Source organism: Elaeis guineensis, chromosome 8 (assembly GCF_000442705.2).
Source record: "Elaeis guineensis isolate ETL-2024a chromosome 8, EG11, whole genome shotgun sequence".
NCBI classification, from domain to species: Eukaryota; Viridiplantae; Streptophyta; class Magnoliopsida; order Arecales; family Arecaceae; genus Elaeis; species Elaeis guineensis.
Genome location: NC_026000.2, coordinates 137,018,216 through 137,040,176, shown reverse-complemented (window position 1 = coordinate 137,040,176; position 21,961 = coordinate 137,018,216). Strand labels below are relative to the sequence as shown.

The window sequence follows — 21,961 nt, the reverse complement described above, 5'->3', positions numbered from 1 at the left end:
AAAGATTTTTAATCTTGTTTGTGTCCGTTACTTTTTTTGAACTCAACAATCATTTGTTAAAGCAAAACTAGTAACATAACCATTGGTGAATCACACTTGGAGAGAATGACCAGTATGGAGCCTAAGTTTGATTTCAATCAAGATCTGCATTATGATTTTTGTGGGGGTTATCCACTATCCAATCCAATCTCCCCTCAGATCGCATTCAAGCACCCACAAATGACCCGGTGAAACCACCTCAAACATTAGAGGCAAACCCAAGAGTCCGACATGAAGCGGTACAATACCCTTAATTTATCTGATCTCCAAATCAGACATTTACTAACCTCGAGATTGAGATCTAACAAACAATAGAAGTAACACTCAATGATCCACATAGGCACTGATATTGTCAAGATAGGGCCTTAGTCCTATCCTGACCTTACGCCATTGTCTTATTCGACCACGTAGATGATCTATAGAATCTTTCAGAAACTTTGAGAATATGGACACAATCTAATACTGATACCCACAACTAACAAATCCAATCCACAGGCACGATCTGCTACTAACGATCATAATTAATAATCCTGATTCATAGGTTAGTGAGCGAATTCCAATAGCCTATCAAATCGTGATCTCGTTGGTCCTAACAACCTACCAAATTTTGGCATGCCTGCCTAAGGATCTATTTCTATATAAAGAGGTAAAAAAAGAAATCCTCAAGTAAGAGGATGGACTTCAGAGCGAATATCCTATTCTTGTTCTCCTCTTTTTTTCTTTGATTGTTTCCTAAATTTCGACTGACTTGAGCATCAGATGATCTTTCATCGGACACACTGTGATGAATAGACTTTTTTTACAAATCTGTCCACAGTCGGCCCCAATCTTTGACTCTTTGAGCTGCCTGATCCATCTCTAGACCCATTACCATCAGGATTTAGCAGATTGCTCAAAAGAGGGTGCGCATCAGGATCCTCATCGGGGACCTACTTTTGTTTGCAAATTAACTTTTATCCTAGTTATAAAAGCTGGGTTTCGGTATTGAGGCTGGTTGATGCTGGCTTCTTAGTTCAAAATTTCATACCAACCTGGAATCTATTTCAACTTTTGTCATGATACCGGTCTCTATTCAATAAACAATGTTAATATAAGGTTCTTGAACATGATTATCATATATTACTTCATTTATTTTCCATTAATAATTCAACACATTTTTTTCTTGAAACCTTAGTAAGTCTGGACTTTCTTCTTTTGATAGAATTTTCTGTAAATATTATCTCTGTGAGATAGCCTTTTTCCCCAAAATTCTTCAGCTATTGACTTTACTCTTATCTCCCTTGTATCCTATCATGAGAGACCGTTAAATCAATGATGAATATGACTTCCCATCATATGTATGAAGAGATTAGTTAATATAAACCATATGTTTGTCTTTTATAATGGATGTATAGGCAACGAATAGATGGAACTATGAGCTATTCATCTACTGAGGATAGAAAATATCTGGTGCTCGAACCAACGACACTGGCGAACCTCAGAAGCAGTCGACCAAGGGTCGGCCTCCGACTTGTGCATCAAGCACCGACCTTTTTGTCAGTCTACATGCATCAAGCCGCTAATCTCTGCTTTGATCGATAAATTTGAAAGGATTGATCAGGAGATCCTGCATATCTTTTCAAACCACGTGATTGCTGGAGGTAACTGGCCATGAGCCGGATAAGACAACTACAACCATCAAATCTTAAAAAATCAGATTAAAAATTTTCGAGTGATGCATCCAAAAAAATCATGATAGTCTCCCACAACTCTTCCTTCTTATGCAATTTCTCTCGTGCGCTCATTCCCATTCGTTCTGCGAGTTTCTGACTTAAATGTCGGAGAATTTTTGTTGGAGCTGATTCCGATCAAAAATTTATTTTACAGATTCGATCGTCATCATCTTACTAATTGCCATTTAATTCCAGCCAACCGATCCAAATCGAAAATATATAGCAACATCATTCAAAAGAAAAAAAATATGGGACATGCATTTTATATGTAGGCAACGTTGCGCCAATAATTAGCAGGTGTGTTTTATGTAGTTTCTTGCCGATCATACTAAAACGAAGCAAGTACATCTTTTTTTACCATGATACGTCAATAATTGACCAGTGCGTTTATGCAGTTTCTTAACGACCGTACTAAATCGGAGCAAGTACACCTCTTTTTATCCTTAAAAAATATATATATATATAAAAAAAAAGTAAACCTCTAGAATATGGGAGCATTTAAAGCTGTCATAGAGGCTAACAAAAAGATACCGTCTACTATTTGATAAAAATAAATAAATAATAGAATGTCTAAGCAAAGAGGATCACCTTATGATAGATTATCAAATGGAGGGAGGAAGGTTTAAGCTAACATCTTACCAAAATATGTTTTTCCTTTTCCTGTCAAATCTTTTTTATAGAAACATGATGTATACCCATTAGCTTCTATTTATTAAGTGAAAAATAAAATTAGAAAAATACATGCATGCATATATTTAAAAATAATAACATATTTATTTTTAAAAAAATTATATTAATTCTTATCCAAAAAATATAATTATATTAATAATCAATATATTTATTTTTAAAATAATTAATTATATGAAATCTGTTTATACTTTTAATATAAATTAAGAAATAGAAATAAAATTTTATACATAGATGCATATATATATATATATATATATATATATATATATATATATGTGTGTGTGTGTGTGTGTGTGTGTGTGTGTAGAGAGAGAGCTAGACCTAGTTATACTGGTTCAAATCTAGATAGGTTTAGATTGGATGATAGAGATCTCACGCAGATGATTCGAGTCTTGGATATGATCTATTATTTTTAAATTATTATTTACTAAATATTATATGCTTTGAAGATGTCTAATATAGACATCAAGTGGTCAAAAAATATACATTATTTAGTATTATTTAAACTGTTCAATTTTTTAATAACTTGATATATAAACAAGGGATCTCCGAGTTACATAGTTATTAGTCTGTAAGCAGTTTAGGCTTAGTAGATTAAATCTAATAACTCAAATAGTTTTCAATCTATACTTAATTGAATTTGAGTGGAAATCACGAGGGGGATACTAAAATAATAAACATGAATATATGTATTAAAAGAATAAGTAATTTATCAAGAAAAAGAAAAGAATGATATAAATTTCAAGTGGAATATACTCAGTAATTGATTGATCGTTTTGATTCAAACATCTCATTAACAAAAAAATGGAGGAGATGCTTCTGGATCTCAAGTGGAGCTCAAGTGGACGCCGATCAACAGCATGGGGTATGAGATGCTGCTGGAATCTGGTGGAGAACACATATGTAGTGATAGTTTCAAGCTGTACAATAGTTTGTTCATGCACAACAAGAATTCCACCGAGTTGCTTGGAGGAGCTGTTCGGGCGTTTGCGTGAGGCTGAGGAAGCGGCTGCTCGAGTTCCGTGGGAAGCAGCAGTTCTTCGAGTTTTATGTTTTCTTTATTCATCCCAATAACTTGGGACTCGTTTGGTTCATAGGAAGAATTTTTTTTTTCAAAAAGTAATTTTTTTTCTCAATACCTTAAGACTCGTTTAGTGATTTTTGAAATACATACAAGAAGAGAGTGTGAACCAGATTCTTTAGATTTGAACTCAAATCCAATCAAATCAAAAATTTATAATAAAAATTCTAGATCAATGATCTAAACCATTGAATGTAATCTACTATCTCAAAACTATTTATATACAAAAAAAATCATATAATTTGAAGATCCCTAACCTATGCATCAAATAGTCAAAAATTAAAAAACTTAAATAAAATTAAATTAGATATATTTTTTTGATGACTTGATGCATAGATTAGAAGCTTTCAAATTATATAATTTTTTGTATGTAACTAGTTTTAAGATAGCAGATCACATCCAATGATTTAAATCATCAATGTAGGGTCCTTATTATCTAATTTTGATCAGATCTAAATCCAAATTTGATTGACCTTACCCAAATCTATCCCATATATATAAAATTATATATGTATATATGTGTGTGCGTGTGTTTAGAAAAATACCTATTTTACTAATAACCTTTTATATAAAATTCATAAATATATTTTATTTATAAATATAAATTTTTATTTTATATTTATAGTTGTCAGGTTATAGAATTTATGATTCCGGCAAGTTTAATTTTTAATGATTATGTAAAATAATATGGTTGTCATGCTATAGAAGTCAATTTACACATCACATGATGCTGGAATTATTAAAAGTAGATTTGAATTCTTCAATATTCAATTCAATTTATTCATTAAAATTCACCTTATTTAATATTAAAATAGAGTTCTTGTCCTACTGAATTATTAATTATTTGATACTCAATTCAATGTTAAATTAACATTAACATTTATTGTTAATGTTGAAATAACGTTTAAAGATATTGGTGGGCTGTTGGATGAACATTGTTCCATATCCAATTCAATCCTTTTATAATTGCTTTGGCTTTTAAATGCCCAAGGAAAAAGAATTGAACATCATCCAAATATATATAAACAAAATTTTCAAAGATACATAGAAAAAATGATCCTAAACCATATAGTTGTTTATGTAGCAAAGATCTTAGAAAATAACATTTATGAATTATTAATTATTTCAGATTAATTGACTTACAAGCGTGACTTCTCAAGTTATGAATATGAAAAAAAACTATGTCGCATATAGTACGGCAAGATTCAAGAATAAGACTAAACATTTTGAGCAGCAAAACAAAAATATATCCATACAATGAATAGTGTTAAACAATTATAAAGGATAACGTGTAAATGATGATATTATTCTTCTATTATTATTGAATTATATTTTGATTTTCATTATCTTTTAGTGCATCACATAGGCACCATTCCTATTCAAAAAAATGCAACAACGAACATTAATTCTATATATAATGGGGGTGTTTGGTGAGCCAAATAACATCATCATGATAATAATCTGATTCTTATCCTGGAGTAATTTGATTCTCAATGATTTAAGATCATCATTTTTTTAGTATGTCATAGTTTAGTAATTAAAGATCCCTAAGTATCCATGACTAACCTATTTCATATGTTATGGAAATCTAAGATCGATTGCTATATAATATCAAAAATATCATTGATATACGTTCGAAATTTTTTTATGTATTCTCAATTCTCGTGAATTAAAAATATAGATGAATATATTTATTTTTATAATGGCCATATTTAAATAAATAAGGTTGTTAAACAAATCACCACTTGTGATGCAAAGTCATCACCACCTCGTCAAAAATAAAGGCTTTATTGTTAAACTAAAAACAAGAAAAAAAAGAGAGCCCTCAACTCTTTTATATTCCCTAACTTCTAAATGAACTTGTATCATGATTTCAACCATCTATTCTATTGCTGATATTTTTTAAAAAAATGGTGTAAAAATATCAAGATAAATAAAGGATGGGATGTAGATGAAGAAACCACCTGCACTGGCTGATGATGAACTATTATTGCATCTTCTGCTTATTTGAACTAAAACTAAAATAAGATTCAGCAAGGAAAGAAAGAGGCAAGGCATAAGAGTTTATGCCGAAGATTAGAGAAGGGGTATACTCTGGAGCATAATTTTTCAAAAGAGGTAATGGACTATCACCGTGAGTATGAGGTGACAACTAATGAATCATTTTTAGAGCGGATCATAGCTAGGGAGAAAGCCATCACCAAACATTATCTTCATTCGTGTTGCGAGAGGCTTGATGGTCCATGATCTACAAAGTTGAGAAAGACCCGAATCTCTAAAGTTGGATGATTACTGATGGACCACACTCTTGATATCACAGAAGCATCAAACAGGGGACCAATGAATTTGCTTAGCGTACCAGATAGAACAAGAAATGATATTGCCTCTCTGGGATGCCTTCAACATTTAGGAGGGTAGAATAAAGAGGCCCCCATGCAGCTGCACCGTATGATAGAAAAAAGTAATTCTTCTTGCACCGCACATAGTGATTGAATCACACACGGTTGGAAGGGTGGGGGGAGGGAGGGGAGGTCCATGCATCTCAATCATCTCATATGGTGCAACTCATTCTGCACCGTGCACGGTGCAATAAAAATTTTACATGATACACAAATAGCCACAAGATTGGTACCAACTCAAGGGACATGTTTGGTTAGTGGTTGAACTTTGATATAGAATTGAAAATGAATGATTCCTATTTTAACTATTGTTGAAGTTCCATTTGCATTATAATTTCTAAAGGAATAAAAACACCCGAACACTCCCAAAACCCAATACCTATTTTCTTTTAGAATGCAAAATCTATTCTAATTTCGGTAACAAATCAAACACATCAAGAGATACGACGATCCAACTCCCACTCTAATTCATTCGATCTCGATCATGTTTCCCATGTGCCAGATCCCCACAACTCTATATTTTGTTGATCAAGCACCTATCTGCAACATACACACTCCTTGACACGTTAATAATCCATTTGGTACAGGCACGCACTCCTAGCCAGATTTCAACAGAAAAAGAAGCGCTTGCTCTGCTTCAGGCCCACAACATCAAAGTTTGCTCCACTTTTTTTTTTTTTTTTTAATTTATTTATTTTATTTGGGTCCCTTTCTCCTCGAGGCAAAACTTTGGACCGACTGACCGAAAAACCACAGGTCTTCAACAACCGTCCAACCATCATATGGAGAATTTAAACAACATTCTGTGACTGTCCCAAGAACAACTAAGATTGTCATAGCCATTATTACATTATCGCCATCATCATTATCATCTATCTAGCATAAGGAAAATTTGGCCGCCCCAAGCCCACGCAAGGACACTGAGAGCTTCATTACATCAAGCACAGCTTGAACCTAACACCAAAGAGAATGAAGCAGAAAGGATAAGTTGCCGAGGCACATATGGTGGTGAAGAAGGGATGATGATGCTGTCTCTAAGTGCAAGATCGCCCTGCTGGCACCTCTTCTCAGAAGATCCTAAAGAGGATGCCTCCATGTGCAGCAAAGAATGGTGCAAACACAAGAGATTCAACAGCCATTAGCTTGATAAGGATGTTAAGTGATGGTCCAGATGTGTCCTTCAGAGGGTCTCCAATGGTGTCACCGATCACAGCAGCCTTGTGGGCATCCGATCCTTTGGGGCCGAGGGTCCGAGCATGCTCTGAAGCCCCAGCCTGACCCCAGAAACAAAACAAAAAACATAAAAAGAATGAAAAAAAATCATTTCCAACTCCTCTAAATAGCATAATCAGCTAAAGTGGTAACAAATTCTACGCTCAATTTCATGGAAGACATCTGAAGCCCACAGGAATTCAAAAATGATTCAAGGGCCAAGATTCAAAAAAGATTCAAGGGTAACTTTTACCTCAATATACTTCTTAGCATTATCCCATGCACCACCAGTGTTAGATGCAGATATTGCAACCTGTAAGCAAAGAGAACACCCATGACTGACTTACACTCAATGCTCTGATAAATCCGATAACGATTTTCCACCAACCTGAACGCCAGATACAAGGGCGCCTGCAAGAACCCCTGACAGGGTTTCCACACCGAAGAAGGTTCCAACAATGAGAGGTGTGAGCATGACTAGAGCACCAGGCGGAATCATCTCCTTGATTGAGGCATCTGTCGAGATTTTGACACAAGTGGCATAGTCAGGTTTAGCACTTCCCTCCATAAGACCAGGTATGCTGTTAAACTGCCGGCGAACTTCCTCCACCATCTTCAGAGCTGCACTGCCTACACTCTTCATGGTCATGGCTGAGAACCAGTAAGGAAGCATTGCACCAACAATTAACCCGATGAATACTTTAGGTGTCAGAACATCCACAGTTGATAATGCTGCCCGACTCACAAAGGCACCAAAGAGTGCAAGGGACACCAAAGCAGCTGAACCAATGGCAAAACCCTAAAACAGAGACAGGCAGATTTAATAGGAATATAAGTTTATGAGCTAGTGCAAATAAAACAAACGGAATACCTGGGTATGATTCATAGTCCTTCCCAGAATTCCAAAAGACCAAACAAGGAGACGACAAAACCTTGGAGGTTTGGCAATTACCCGCCCACTACATAGAACTTACGTTGATATACACATGCATGGATGCTGACTCCTAAAAGTAAATAGGGCAAGCACAATGCTACCGTTTGCAATATTACCCCATCCAATTAGGCAATCCAATTTTGAAGGATAAAAATGTGGGTGCCTTTTTTCCAAAAGAAATGAATATCAAAAACTGATGCAATTTCTTCCCTTCTAAATCAGATACTCTTGTCTAGAAAAGGTTGACATAAAGTTTCTCTCAAAATTGGCATGTTTCTCTGTTAGAATTGTTGCAGAAATGTCTGCAATCAAATAAATAGCTCTCAGAATGAATAGATCAGATCGAATTGGAAGACCACAAGATTTACATGTTTCATCGCCGCTTAGTGGAAAAATGTTTGGTGAATGCATCATCTTGAAGTGGAAAGCACCATATCCTAGTGTACAATGAATGCAAGGATAAATCATCATAGCTTCATGCTCAGGCCTCTCAAATATGATATTACCTCAAATACAGCTAATACTGAATGTCTACGAGCATATGCCTGTAAGCAAATCAGAAGCAGGAAATGATTTGTATACCTTTCCGATGGCAGCAGTGGTATTGCCTGCAGCATCTAGTGCATCAGTTCTCTCACGTATTCTGTGGCTCATTCCAGCCATCTCAGCAATGCCTCCAGCATTGTCGCTGATGGGGCCATAGGCATCAATGGCCAGCCCAGTAGCAATGGTGCTCAACATGCCTAGAGCAGCAACTGCAATACCATACATCGCAGCAAGGCTAAAGCTCACAAAAATGCTGATAGCAATAGCGAAAATTGGAATGATCACAGACTTGTATCCCAATGCAAGACCAAAGATGACATTAGTGGCAGCTCCAGTTCTGCAGGAGTCAGCTACATCTTGCACAGGGCTACAAAAAGAGGAAACGTTGTCAAATATCAGCAAGCCATTTGATACAAAATTAATTCAACACAACTGACAAAAGATAGAGGTTTGACCTGTATGCGTTGCTTGTGAAGTATTCAGTGACAAACCCAATAACCAGGCCAGCCCATAGACCAACTGCAACACAGAAGAACAGCTGCCTGCAAATAATATTTCCAATTATTATTAATAAGCATGAAAATATAACGCTTTAAAGCAAAAGAACATAAATATTATTTACCAGTTTGCCACTTGCTTTTGGTTGCCAAAATTGAAGATCGTGAAGCTAGATGGAAGTGCAATCCAACTGATAATTGCAATACCAACAGTCATAAGAAAAGTTGAGATTATGAGCTGCTTCTTCAGTGCAGGCTCAATCTCATTCACTGCCTTTATTTCAAAGAAGTCAGTTGCAAACAGAGTAGTGATCAAACAAACAATGATACCCACAGAGCTGATAAGCAAAGGATAGCACATCGCAGTCAAATCATGGTTGATTCCAAATGATGAGATTGAAGCAACAACAAGGGCAGCACAGGAAGATTCAGCATATGAGCCAAAAAGATCAGATCCCATTCCGGCAATATCCCCAACATTATCTCCAACATTGTCAGCAATCACCTGTGAGATATCTCTAGCAGTTAAAGAATCTCAAGCAGGGCAGTATATCTAAGATCTTACAGAAAATAACATAAGTAGGAAATTCTAATTTCCGCAGCTTGGTAGACATCGGTATTCTGTAAAACAGATAGATGAGTGCAGAGTTCACAAAAACAAGAAAACAGTTTCTACCTTTTATGTTCCAGAAAATTATCATGTATTCTGGGGGGAAAAAAGAAGAAGAAGAACAAAGAAGCTGCAAAAGCCTATTATTAAACAATGATATAGAAACTTACAGCTGGATTCCTTGGGTCATCTTCAGGGATGTTCCTCTCAACCTTACCAACAAGATCAGCACCAACATCAGCAGCTTTTGTATAGATACCTCCTCCAACTCTCCCAAAAAGAGCCATGGAAGAGCCACCAAGACCATAACCAGTGATAGCCTCAAAAAGACCTTCCCAGTCATCACCATAATACAACTTGAATAGGTTGATTGCAATGTAAAGAACCAAAAGCCCATTTGCAGCAAGCAAAAAGCCCATCACTGCACCTGAGCGGAATGCAGTAATGAAAGCTTTTCCAACACCCCATCTTGCTTCCAAAGTCGTTCTGGCATTTGCATATGTTGCAATTTTCATTCCAAGGAAACCAGATACCAGAGAGGTGATTGCACCAAGCAAGAAGGACACAGTGCTAAAGACAGCATTTGCAAGTGCAGGCTTGCAATATTTGTCCTTGCTGTAGGTGCAGGGCTGGCTCTTAGTGCTAAAGCCCTCCACGGAGCCAAGGAATAAGAATACCAGGATTGCAAAAGCAACCATGAAAATTCCAACATACTGATACTCAGTGAAAAGGAACGAAGTTGCTCCTGTTCATATAGACCCAAACATTAGAATATCAAAAATGTTAATTCAAAACAAGCAATAAGTTTTTGCAGCTGATTAACAATAACAAGTAGTGATAACAGAGCATATTAAAAAACTCAGGTGACGCCAACTTTTGTTCTTCTAAAATATTTCATCTGGGCTACAACTCATCCATGACCACAGGCCACATTGGAGGAACCAAAAAAAAAAGGGAAATCATCAACCATTTAAACAACACAGCTACACCACTTTTCCTCATAAAATGAATGACTTCTATAGTAAAATAAAGACCTGAGGAAGATGGCTGTATTATTCCAACTCAATTTCAGCAATCTAACCAACTAATCGACCCAAAAAGAAAAAAAAATCACGTCAAAAAAATTTAAGAGATCAAAATCTTTACATGCACAATGACCCAAACAATATTCCTTAATCTTCTATAGTGATCCTTAGTTGAACAATTAGACTCATTAGTCCTGCAAAACGCATACACAGAGTAGTATGCAGAGACGGGTGTACAAGAACTTAGATAATACAATTTTAACTAATTAGTATATGATGAATAGAAAACTTGGCAACTGAATCACAAGACAGCTCCAGTCAGAGCCATGGAAAAAGAGAAAATATTGATCTCAGAGGAAATTGGACATCGGATGTTATGACTGGATAGGCATTCATTCCTTGGCAAGCTACCACAGTCAAATGAAAAAGCTAACACAAGAAATGGAAGATAAGCATACCATTCTGATGAAATTCGATGCCAGTTCCATTGATCAGTCAAGATTGTTTACATACTGTGACAGGAAAATTTAAAAGCTAAAAAATCCATATAGATCTATCATCTTTCATCTTGCTTTGAAAAATATTAAGAAAAACCCACAACAATTTAGTCACTCTTATAACATGCAAACAGTATTTTATCAGAGAACAGATTCTTAGATCAACTTTAACCTTTTTAATATACTTATTCAGCAAGGAACCTACTAAAAAACTCTTGCGATGATCAATCTTATTAATTTGGAGATATTGATGAATTGGAATCTGGAACTCTCGCAAGTGTAACATATATCCTTCAGATAAGCCAAGCATCTGATACCCCCGACAAGAGAATCATAGGTCTTGTAATTAACATTCCAACCTTGCTATCAAAAAATAAACTAATTAAATAAATAAAGTAAAAGAAGCGAAGAAGCAAAAAAATATATAACAAAGAAAGATGAGTGGAAAGGAGACCACAATCATATGAGAACTTTCGCCTCTTATTTCTTCAGATGACCAAAAAGAAACAAAAAAGGAAAAAAATAAAGAAAAAGTCAAACTCAGCGAAACACCACCTGAGTCATCCATGTAGCAATACAAAAAAAAGGAACCAATTCCAGACTCCGACGTTTTCTTATCAGAAGAAATTAGCTAGAAACAAATAAAATTGGATAAAAGTATCGAGTGTGAATGAACGAATTCAGCACCCAACAAAAATTTTTCCTTTTCCACCAACAAAAAGGGAAAATATTGTTCGACAAATCCCGCTTGAAAGAAGAGAATAGGATTGTAAATAATATACTCCAAACAGTATACAGAGACGAGTGAAAATGCAAGCATAATAGCCATAGATTTCTACATATCGCTCTAAAAAAACCAACCGAACAACTTGAACTCATTGACACACGACTTGAGCCAATAAAAGGTATGCTTCACCCAATTTGTATTAAATTTCTTTTCCAAAAATCCACTAGACACATATAAAATACAAGAAATAAACAGAGCTGACCAACCGGTCCCAAGGATTTTTTTTTTTTTAAAAAAATCCAATCTTTTTTCACGAAAAAGTCATTTTTCCTCAGGTCACAAAAAGATATTCAAAAAAAAAAAAGTTATTGAAACAAAAACCACAAAGATGGATCAAACCACGAGACCACCAAATCCAAAAGCACCCAAATCGAGAGAGAGAAGAAGCGAGCGAAAAGAGAGATTACGAAAACCTTGGGGTCTAAACCCCCGAATCGTTACCTTCGGAGATGGCGCTCTGGATCTCGGCACACTTCAGCACGACGTTGTGATCATTGAGCCCCTCTTCTTCCTCAATGAGGTAGTCGGAGTAGTCGTTCTTGTTCTTGCTCCCCGCCAGGGGCCCCTGCCTCTCCGGCGACAGCTTCACCCTCGACACCATCAACCACTGCATCAAAGCGAACCCAATCCCGACGACGGCAGCCACGGGGATCAGGATCTCCGTCAGGAGATCCGCCAGTATCGCCACTCCCATTGCTCAATCTGCCCGGAAAAACGAAAACCCAACCTCCGCAAAACGGCGTTGCACGGTGGCGGCCGAGAACCAAAGTCCTACTACACCAAGAAAAGAGGACGAGAGACAGTGGAAGAAAGATCTAAAGGCAAGGGTTTCGAGGGGTTCTTGCTCTCCCCCTCTGTGTACTTTGTAGAACACCTTCGACGCTTCGATACAGAGCTCCTTATATAGAGGCTATCGGTAATTAGTTATTACTTAAAATTGACATAAAGAATTATAATTACGTTAATAAATATCTTCTTTATGGCGCTCCTTAATTAAGTCCGGATCCTCCGTGGCCTCCTCTGTCGCTGTATTTGGATTGGCTAATAAGGTGGGTCCATGAAATTATACACGGTGGGCCCCATTTTCTCGCCCAACGCTGGCTGGAGTACACGTGGAGGATCAATGGCAGTGCCCTGGATAAGATCGCGTAATTTGAACGCGAGTCTGGCGCCGTCTCCGGGAGTACACGTGTCGTGATATAACTGGGTTGAGTGTCAGAGTACAGGTTCGTGCGATAGTTCTGGAGAATAATTTCATAGGTTGGTAGGAGCAATCTTGACCGTTCGATGTCGGAGTGGGAATACCGGCATTTATTGATCGTTAATTATGGAATAAATGGATGGTGACAAGGGTACAGGGGTTCATGGGATTAATGAATAGACGGTCCGGATGGAGTGAGTAACGAGATAATATGAAATGGACGGTGGGGATGAGGGTTCACGTCGGGGGCGTGAGGGCATCGGTCATCCTATCGTGCGGCCGCGCTTCCCAGCGGATAATGCTTGGTGCCGGCCGTCCAGTGGCCTGTTTTTAAAAAAAGTTTTTTTTTCCCCCTCTTCCCCTTATAATTAAACATATGGTAGCGTCACATTTCCCATGTCTTATTACTTGCATGCACATATATATATATATATATATATATATATATATATATATATATATATATATAATTTCTAGCTAATACTATACTTGCAAAGGAAAAATTAACAAAAGTTGGCAGAAACAATGATTGTTGCTTTTATGAGTTAAATTTCTAGCTAATAATATACTTGTAAAAGAAAAACTAACAAAAATTGGCAGAAGCAATGATTGCTTTTATAAGTTATGCTACATGGTACATAACTAAAAGAATTCTCATAATATCACATGATGGGGTCAGCGCAACTCTATGTAATAGTGTCATACATGGTGTGAAAATGATGCCATGCATGGTCAGGTACTTTGAATTCAATCTTTTTTTTTTTTTTTTTTTAAGTTGCTAAGCTAGTTTGGGTAGGAGGAGAGAACTGTTGCATGCAATAAAAGGAGCCACAAGCATTTTTGCATTCTCATTATTAATGATCAACAAGAGCAACCTTGAAGGATTACATGTTAATTATACTATTGAAACCTTTTCTCTTGTTTTATTATTTTATTTCTTCTTTATCGAAATAAACTAATTTCATAATTTAGCTCTACAGTCCGTATTAACAACCGAGCATGATAGCTAAGATAAGAAGCTTTAAAAACCTTGCTACTCTTTTAGCATAACATTGTTGTACAAAATCCATAAATGGTAGTATAATTTTATGAAATTTTTTGAACAATGCTGGATGCAGATATCTCAGCACTATAAGCATACCACAGCTTACAACATATCATATAACAAAAATATAATTATTTATTATGCTTTAACTTTATTTTCAATTAAATTAGTATTCAATATATAATTTTTGAATATGCCATTAAATGCACGGCAGCATCAAAATATATTTATTTCACTATTTAGGCATTTGCATTTGCATAGTTTACCATAAATGATAGGGCTTTAAGCGAGAATAATCATCATGGTCTTTACATAAGTGAGTTAAATCAGATTTTTTATCCTATCCCTATTTATAGAAAAAACTTTTGTTTCTAAGAAACAAAAGTTTAACTTTAAGATATATAAAATGATGTTGTTATCACGACAATCAATATTACATTTAAACAACAATAATAATATTAATAATAAAGCATGGATTGTAGAAACAACGATTCTTATTTTCATGAGTAACTAATTTTTAAGCCCGTGCATTGCACATGGGTTTGTAGATCATATTCATATAATTGATTATATTTACAAAAAAAAATTAATAACATATCTATTCATATCCTTAATGTTCACGAAATTTTTAATAACAACAGTTAATATATATAAATAAATTTTTATATTTTTATAAAAAAAATTATAAATAGTATGTTCATTTATATCTTTGATATTCATAACTGAAAATCTTAATAACACTCGTTAATGGATATAAATGATTTTTAATTTTATTTATATAAATTTAATATTTTAAAATAGAAAAGTTCATATGACATGCATAAAAAAAAATGGACTGCTTACATAAACAATTTCATTTACAAATCAATTTTTTTTTTATTTTCTACTTTCTAATATATATATATATTAAATGTTATACCTATTATACACACACATAACGAGTGAGGATTAGAAAATGGTGCCATATATGGCATGGTAGTGGAATTCTTATAAATTACCAAACCAATTTGTTTAACATGCGGAGATGATTTTTGTGTACATGAAAAAAAAAAAAAAAGGCATAAAGCATTTTAATATCCGAGAACAGCACCCTGGAGAGGGTTGCTAAAAACTTCTGTTGCATTATTTCCCCTCGATAAATAGAAGGCACGGGAATAAAATGAACTGTACTTTTGTATGATGAGTTTTGACATTTTAGGAAATTTTTTTATTTATTTATTTGTCTCATTATCGTGTGAGTGTGGTGGGTGTGGCAAGAGGAGATGGATGGCTGGCTGGAGATTTGGCACGAGGCGATGGTTGGCTGTGTACTTTTGTTTGGGTGCACTTTTTGTGGCGGTCTTTGTCTCCGTGACAGGCGTAGGGTTGGGTGGGGTGGGCCCCAAAATGCAAGGTCTCTTCCCTTTTATTTCGTTGGTGAGGCGCACTTCCACCAACTTAGTGCTTATGATGTGACAGCAATCGTTTGACGGTGCAGATCGTGACGCACGTGTGTTACTAGATGAAAACGTGGCCGCAAATTTTTTTCAACCCGCGCTGCCCACGTGGTTTGGTTTCTCCTCCCCTTCGTCGCTGATAAACTATAATAAATTAAAGTTCTTAATATATATGAAGTTATGAGCTTCAATGATGTTATTAATTAATACTAATATTATTAATACCAATTCAACATAATTATTTTTTTAACTTTTCTAGATGTAACATAATAATATAACAAATCATAATAAATAACAGTTCAATAGCTAAATTTTCATTACACACTAACAATGAATTTTAGTGATAACTAAGTGGGACACTTTTCACTATTTTCATTACCAATACCGATATCTATATGATAAATATAGACTTCTGCATAAGCTAAATCACCATGTAGAAACTCGATCATTAATACTGGTATAAATGAAGTAATGGTTTGATTTCTCTTCACCATAATTGCTCATAAACTATAATAAATCAAAAATTTTAGTAATATTTTTAATATATATTAAGTTATGAAGGTTGAACATAAATTTTTATCATTATTATCAATATCATTAATATCTACACAGCATCATTAATTTTTTCTTTTTTTTAGCTATTTTTAAAATACAATATAATGATATAATAAATTATAATAAATAAAAGAATTTAGTAGCTAAGTTTCTATTGTATATGAAGCAATCAATAATAATAATAGTTGAGTAAAAACTTCCATTAATGATACCAACGATATTGATATTGATCTCCTGTTTAATATATGAGATATATTTTTTTCTTTTTTTCAATAGTTTTGAAATATAATATCATAATTTAATAATATGGAAAGCTTTAATAGTCAAATTTCTATTGGATAGTGACAATGAATTTTAATGATAACCAAGTGGAGATTCTCGTCATTAATTCCATTATCAATATCAACGTCCATATCACAAATCTAAAATTATGCATAAATTAAGCTATTATGTAGAAGCTCTCATTATTAATACTCATACACATACGATGAATGAAGAACTCTTCACAAACTGAGCCACATAAAGTAACGAGCTTTAGTAATAGCTATGCAAAAATTTTCTTTATAAATATTGGTTGCACACTCAGCATAAGAGGTCATGCAGAACATCTCATTAGTACTAATATTATTAATACCGCTCTCACATGATACATGAAAAATAATCTTTTTCTCCTTGTTTACAATTATTATTGAAATGTATTATCATACTATAATAAACTATAATGAATAAACAACTTTAATAATCAATTTCTGTCGTATATTTAATAATGAACTTTAAAGATAGGCAAGCACTTTAATACAAATATCATTAATTTTGTTGCATATTAAATAATAAACTCTAATGATTGTCAAGTATATTAATATTGGTGTTTATAATAAATAAAAAACTCTACACAAATACAATCTTTATATTCAAAATAATGCTATACTTTCTAATGGCAATACGCAGTCTCATATTATATGATATATGAGAAGAACTTTACTATTTAGCTGGTGTCTCGACATTGTGATTATTATATGTAATCTTACTGCTTGCTTCATTTTTCTCTTTTTATGTATATTGTGCATGATTCTCTTATTTTTTGGATAAAAATAATCAAATGCATCTCAATCTTTTCTTAAAAGAATATGTAACATTATTCTTCGATATATATAATCTTTTTATTTAGTATTTATCTATTTATTTATGTTGGTAGAGTAACCAAGTTATACAACTCTAGTACAGATGTTGAGAGTTGGCAAACAAAAGGTTCGGAATTTGGAAAGGAAGAATAAAGGTGGATTCCCAAAGAGTTGCACTACAGTCATGGGCGATGTGAGAATCAGGAAACAATGCAATCAATGTTGGCTTCCTTTCACTTACGGGATGCTTCAAACAAGTCGCTACCATCGGCCAGATGTCCTAAAGTAAAAATTAGTGCCTCTTACATCCGTCACCTAATGTGACAACTAGCTCATCACTTTGGAATCCCCTTCTAAAATATATGTTGCCCTCAAGCTCTTGATAGTATAAGTCATCCCCTCGGATGCTCCATGCAATTCTGCCATCAGCACTGTAATATCAAGAGGTTGTCTGGCCTTGGTAGCTAAAATTATGCAGCCATAGCTCCAAATAACAAGTCAATTCCTTCATGGCCACCTCCATCTTGAACGTTGTCATCAATATGGATCTTGAGGAATCAAGGAAGGCTGAAGGCTTCCAAGTGAAAAACAATCATATGAGGTGCGGGAACAACATGATAGGAATCATAGGTTTCAATCATCATCAAAGACTCTCTCTCGATAGTTGTCCAAATGAAAACGTAGCTGCAAATATTTTTCGTAGATGGCATGAAATCCACATTGTGCGCATGATTTGGTTCCTCCTCCCCTTCATCACCGATAATTTATAATAAATAAAATTTTTGGTAATATTTTTAATATATATTAAGTTATGAATTTCAATTATGGTTGAACGTAAAAATCTATTATTAGTACCAATATCATTAATATTGATCCAGCATAATTGATTTTTTTAATTTTTTTTAATTTTTTTAAATATAAAATAATAATATAACAAACCATAATAAATAAAAGAGTTCAATAGTCAAATTTTTATTGCACATTAACAATAAATTTGAATGATAATGAAGTGGAGACTCTCATCATTAATTCCATTATTAATACAAGTACCTACATGATAAACATAGAATTCTATACAAGCCAGAAACTCTAATCACTGATACACTAGTATATATGAAATAATGGTTTGGTTTCTCTTCCCCTTAATTGTTGATGAATTAAATAAATAAATATTTTTAGTAACATTTTAACATATATTAAGTTATGGACTTTAATGATGGTTGAACATAAATTTCTATTATTACTGCCATATCATTAATACTTCCTTCTTTTTCTAGCTAGTTTTAAAATGTAATATAATAATATAATAAATTATAATAAATACAAGAATTTAGTAGCTAAGTTTCTATTGCATATGAAGCAATCAACAATAATAATAGTTGAGTAGAAACTCCCATTAGTAATACCAATGTTATTGATATTGATCCTTTTTGATGTATCAGATATATTTTTTTTTCTTTTTTTCAATGGTTTTGAAATGTAATATAATAATTTAATAAAATGTCACATACTGACAATAAATTTTAATGATAATCGAGTGGAGACTTCCATTATTAATTCCATTATCAATATTGGTATCTACATGGCAAATCTAAAATTTTGCATAAGCTGAGCTGCTATGCAAAAACTCTCATTATTAATAATGGTATACATATGATGAGAAAAAAATTCTTCACAAACTTAGTCACATAAAGTAATGAACTTTAGTGATAGCCAAGCAAAAACTTCCATCATTAATATCGGCTGCAAATCTAGTATGAGAGCTCTCATGCAGAACATGTCATTAATACTAATATTATTAATACTAGTCTCCTACGATACATGGAAACAGTCTTTTTCTCCATTCTTTCAACTACTACTGAAATATATGATAATAATATAATAAATTATAATGAATAAAAAATTATAATAATCAATTTCTATTGCACATTTAGCAATGAACTTTAAAGATGGCCAAGCACTTTGATACCAATATCATTAATATTTGTTGTATATTAAATAATGAATTTTAATGATTGCCAAATACATTGATATCGGTGTTTATATAATAGATAGAAAACTCTACACAAATACAATCCTTATATTCAAAACAATGCTATTATACTTTCTAATGGCTATTTGTAGCCTCATGTTACATGATACACGAGAAGAACTTTATTATTTAGCTGGTGTCTGGCATAGTAATTGCTGCATTTTTCTCTTTTTTATGTATACTGTATGCACGACTCTCATTTTCTTGATAAAAACAATCAAACTCTTCTCAATCTTTTCTGAAAAGAATATGTAACATTATTCTTTGATATGCGGCCGGGTTGTTTATCCATATAATCTCTTTATTTAGTATTTATCCATCTATTTATATTTATAGAGTGACCATGTTATACAACTCTAGTACAAACCTCAAGAGTCGGCAAACAAAAGGTTCGGAAATTGGAAAGAAAGAACAAAGGTGGATTCCCAAAGAGTTGCATTAGAGTAGTGGGCGACGTAAGAATCTAAAAATAATGCAATCAATGTTAGCTTCTCTCCACATATAAGATGCTTCAAAGAAACTTCCATCGGCCAGATGTCCCAAAGTAAAAACTAGTGCCTCTTGCATCGATCACCTAATGTGACAACTAGCTTATCACTTTGGAATCCTCTTCTAATGATGTATGCTGCCCCCCATCTCTTGATAGCATAAGTTATCCCCTCGCATACTCCAAGTGATCCTGCCGTCAGCACTGTAACATCAAGAGGTCGTGTAGCCCTGGTAGCTAAAACTATGCAACTATAGCTCCAAGCAACAAAGCCAGTTCCTTCACAGCCACCTCCATCTTGAATGTCATCAGTATTGATCTTGAGGAATCAAAGGAGTGATGGCTTCCAAGTGAAAAAATATTATATGACAAGATGCAGAAACAATATGATAGGAATCATAGGTTTCCATCACTATCAAAGAATCTCTCAAGATAATTGTGAATGAACTCCTTCCGATGCTTGGAGGAAAGCTTTTAAAAAGATCAATCCAGGGCTTCGTCTAATGCCCTAGAAGAAAAAAATGCTCATTCCTTAAATATAGTATGCCACATAACACATGAGAACCGCCTCCCCTGCCTACATCTGCTAAAATAATCTCTCTCAACAGCTGCAAAAAGGTTTATGGATACATGTGGCATGGCGGCTGCATTGGGGATAGGGGCCCAACTTTATATTCGAGTTGTTATGCAGCACTCTCTGACATGAGTAGTGGAGTACTCCTCAAGCATCCACTTGAATTTTTTTTTTTTTTTTTTTAGGGTATGTTTAGTTACATTTGTTAATTTTTAATTTTTAAAAATATTTTTTATTTTTTTAATTTTTATTATTGAGTAAAAGCAAAAAAATAAAAAATATATTTGGTAACTTCGTTGTAAAGCAAAAAGTAATATTTGGAGACGGCAGATAAAGAGCTCGACGAGAGAGAATGATTCAGGAAGGGAGGGAGAAGGGGGTGGAGAGGTGAAGAGCTCAACGAGAGAGAAAGATTCAGATTCTTTACTTTTTATTTGGGTGTTTTAGATGTTCGAAAGTAAAAAAAAAAAAAAGTGAAAAAATAAGTTTTAAAAAGTAAAAAAAATTATTTTATATATAAAATAATTATTTTAATTTTTTGATTTTTGCTTTTCATGATGTTACTAAATATTATTTTTTAATTTTTATTTTTAAAAATCAAAAAATAAAAAAAAATTTTTTAATAGCTAACCAAATGCACCTTTGATAGATAATGATAAGAAAATAAGTCATTGTGTTACATTCTTATTTGTATTATAATAGCTGTTATACTGATCAGTATTTTATTTTTAAACAAATCCGGTCTAGGCAAAAGTCATGAAATAGCAATCATTGTTTTTGCTGCAAGGAGAAGTGACAATTTTGGAGAGTATCTAGCGCGGAGGGGGATATTGGCGTTGCCAAATCTTTCTTACTCGCTGCAATAAAGTCTCACTAGGCTTGTACATATCCTCCTAAATGGACCTGGCTGCCAAGTTGCATGTTGAAGCTCATGGGAGCTCTTAGATTTTCTTTTAATTCCTTGTTTTAGATAAGTATTTGAATCGTCCAAAGTGCTGACACTGCAAGCTTATTTTGATGTGTCTTGTCTATAAGTTTTTTTTTTGCATAGCATGATTTTTTCGCTAATCAAGTATAAAGAATTAAAGATACAATTCAAGCTAGGCCGATTGAAGTCAAGCCCTTAATATAGAATCTAGGTTGGAATCGATCAAGATCAAGCCAAAGTTTTTGAACGCGTCTTGAAGATCTATGAATTGTATGATGAAATTAATAGGTTATCATAAAGCCTCTACAGCATGACAATGGCATTTGGCATGGTTTCCAAAGTGCTGAGAAGGCACTACCAATACTAGGGCAGTTCATAAATTTGAACTGTTACGGGTTGTAGGGTGCCAATCACTGAGTTTAACTAGCCTTTTCTTATGTTTGGGTTTTTAGCTAGCTTACGATGAATCCACATCCTACTAGACCAAAGTGATAACTAATGCAAATCAGATTAAACCAAGATATTCCAACTATATTATGGTATATATTTTTGC

At 34.0% G+C, this 21,961-nt stretch overlaps 1 protein-coding gene across 1 annotated transcript; it reads right to left on the bottom strand.

Moving 5' to 3' along the window:
* Nucleotides 1-6,680: 6,680 nt before the first annotated feature.
* Nucleotides 6,681-12,893, bottom strand: LOC105049421 (pyrophosphate-energized vacuolar membrane proton pump). The gene is made up of 8 exons (XM_010929053.3): nt 12,471-12,893; nt 9,891-10,465; nt 9,236-9,615; nt 9,069-9,155; nt 8,650-8,980; nt 7,522-7,932; nt 7,387-7,446; nt 6,681-7,195 (listed from the first exon to the last, which is right to left on the bottom strand). The coding sequence occupies exons 1-8, from the start codon at nt 12,721-12,723 to the stop codon at nt 6,989-6,991; spliced, it is 2,304 nt and encodes a 767-aa protein (XP_010927355.1). The 5' UTR covers nt 12,724-12,893; the 3' UTR covers nt 6,681-6,988.
* Between the last annotated feature and the right edge of the window lie 9,068 nt (nt 12,894-21,961).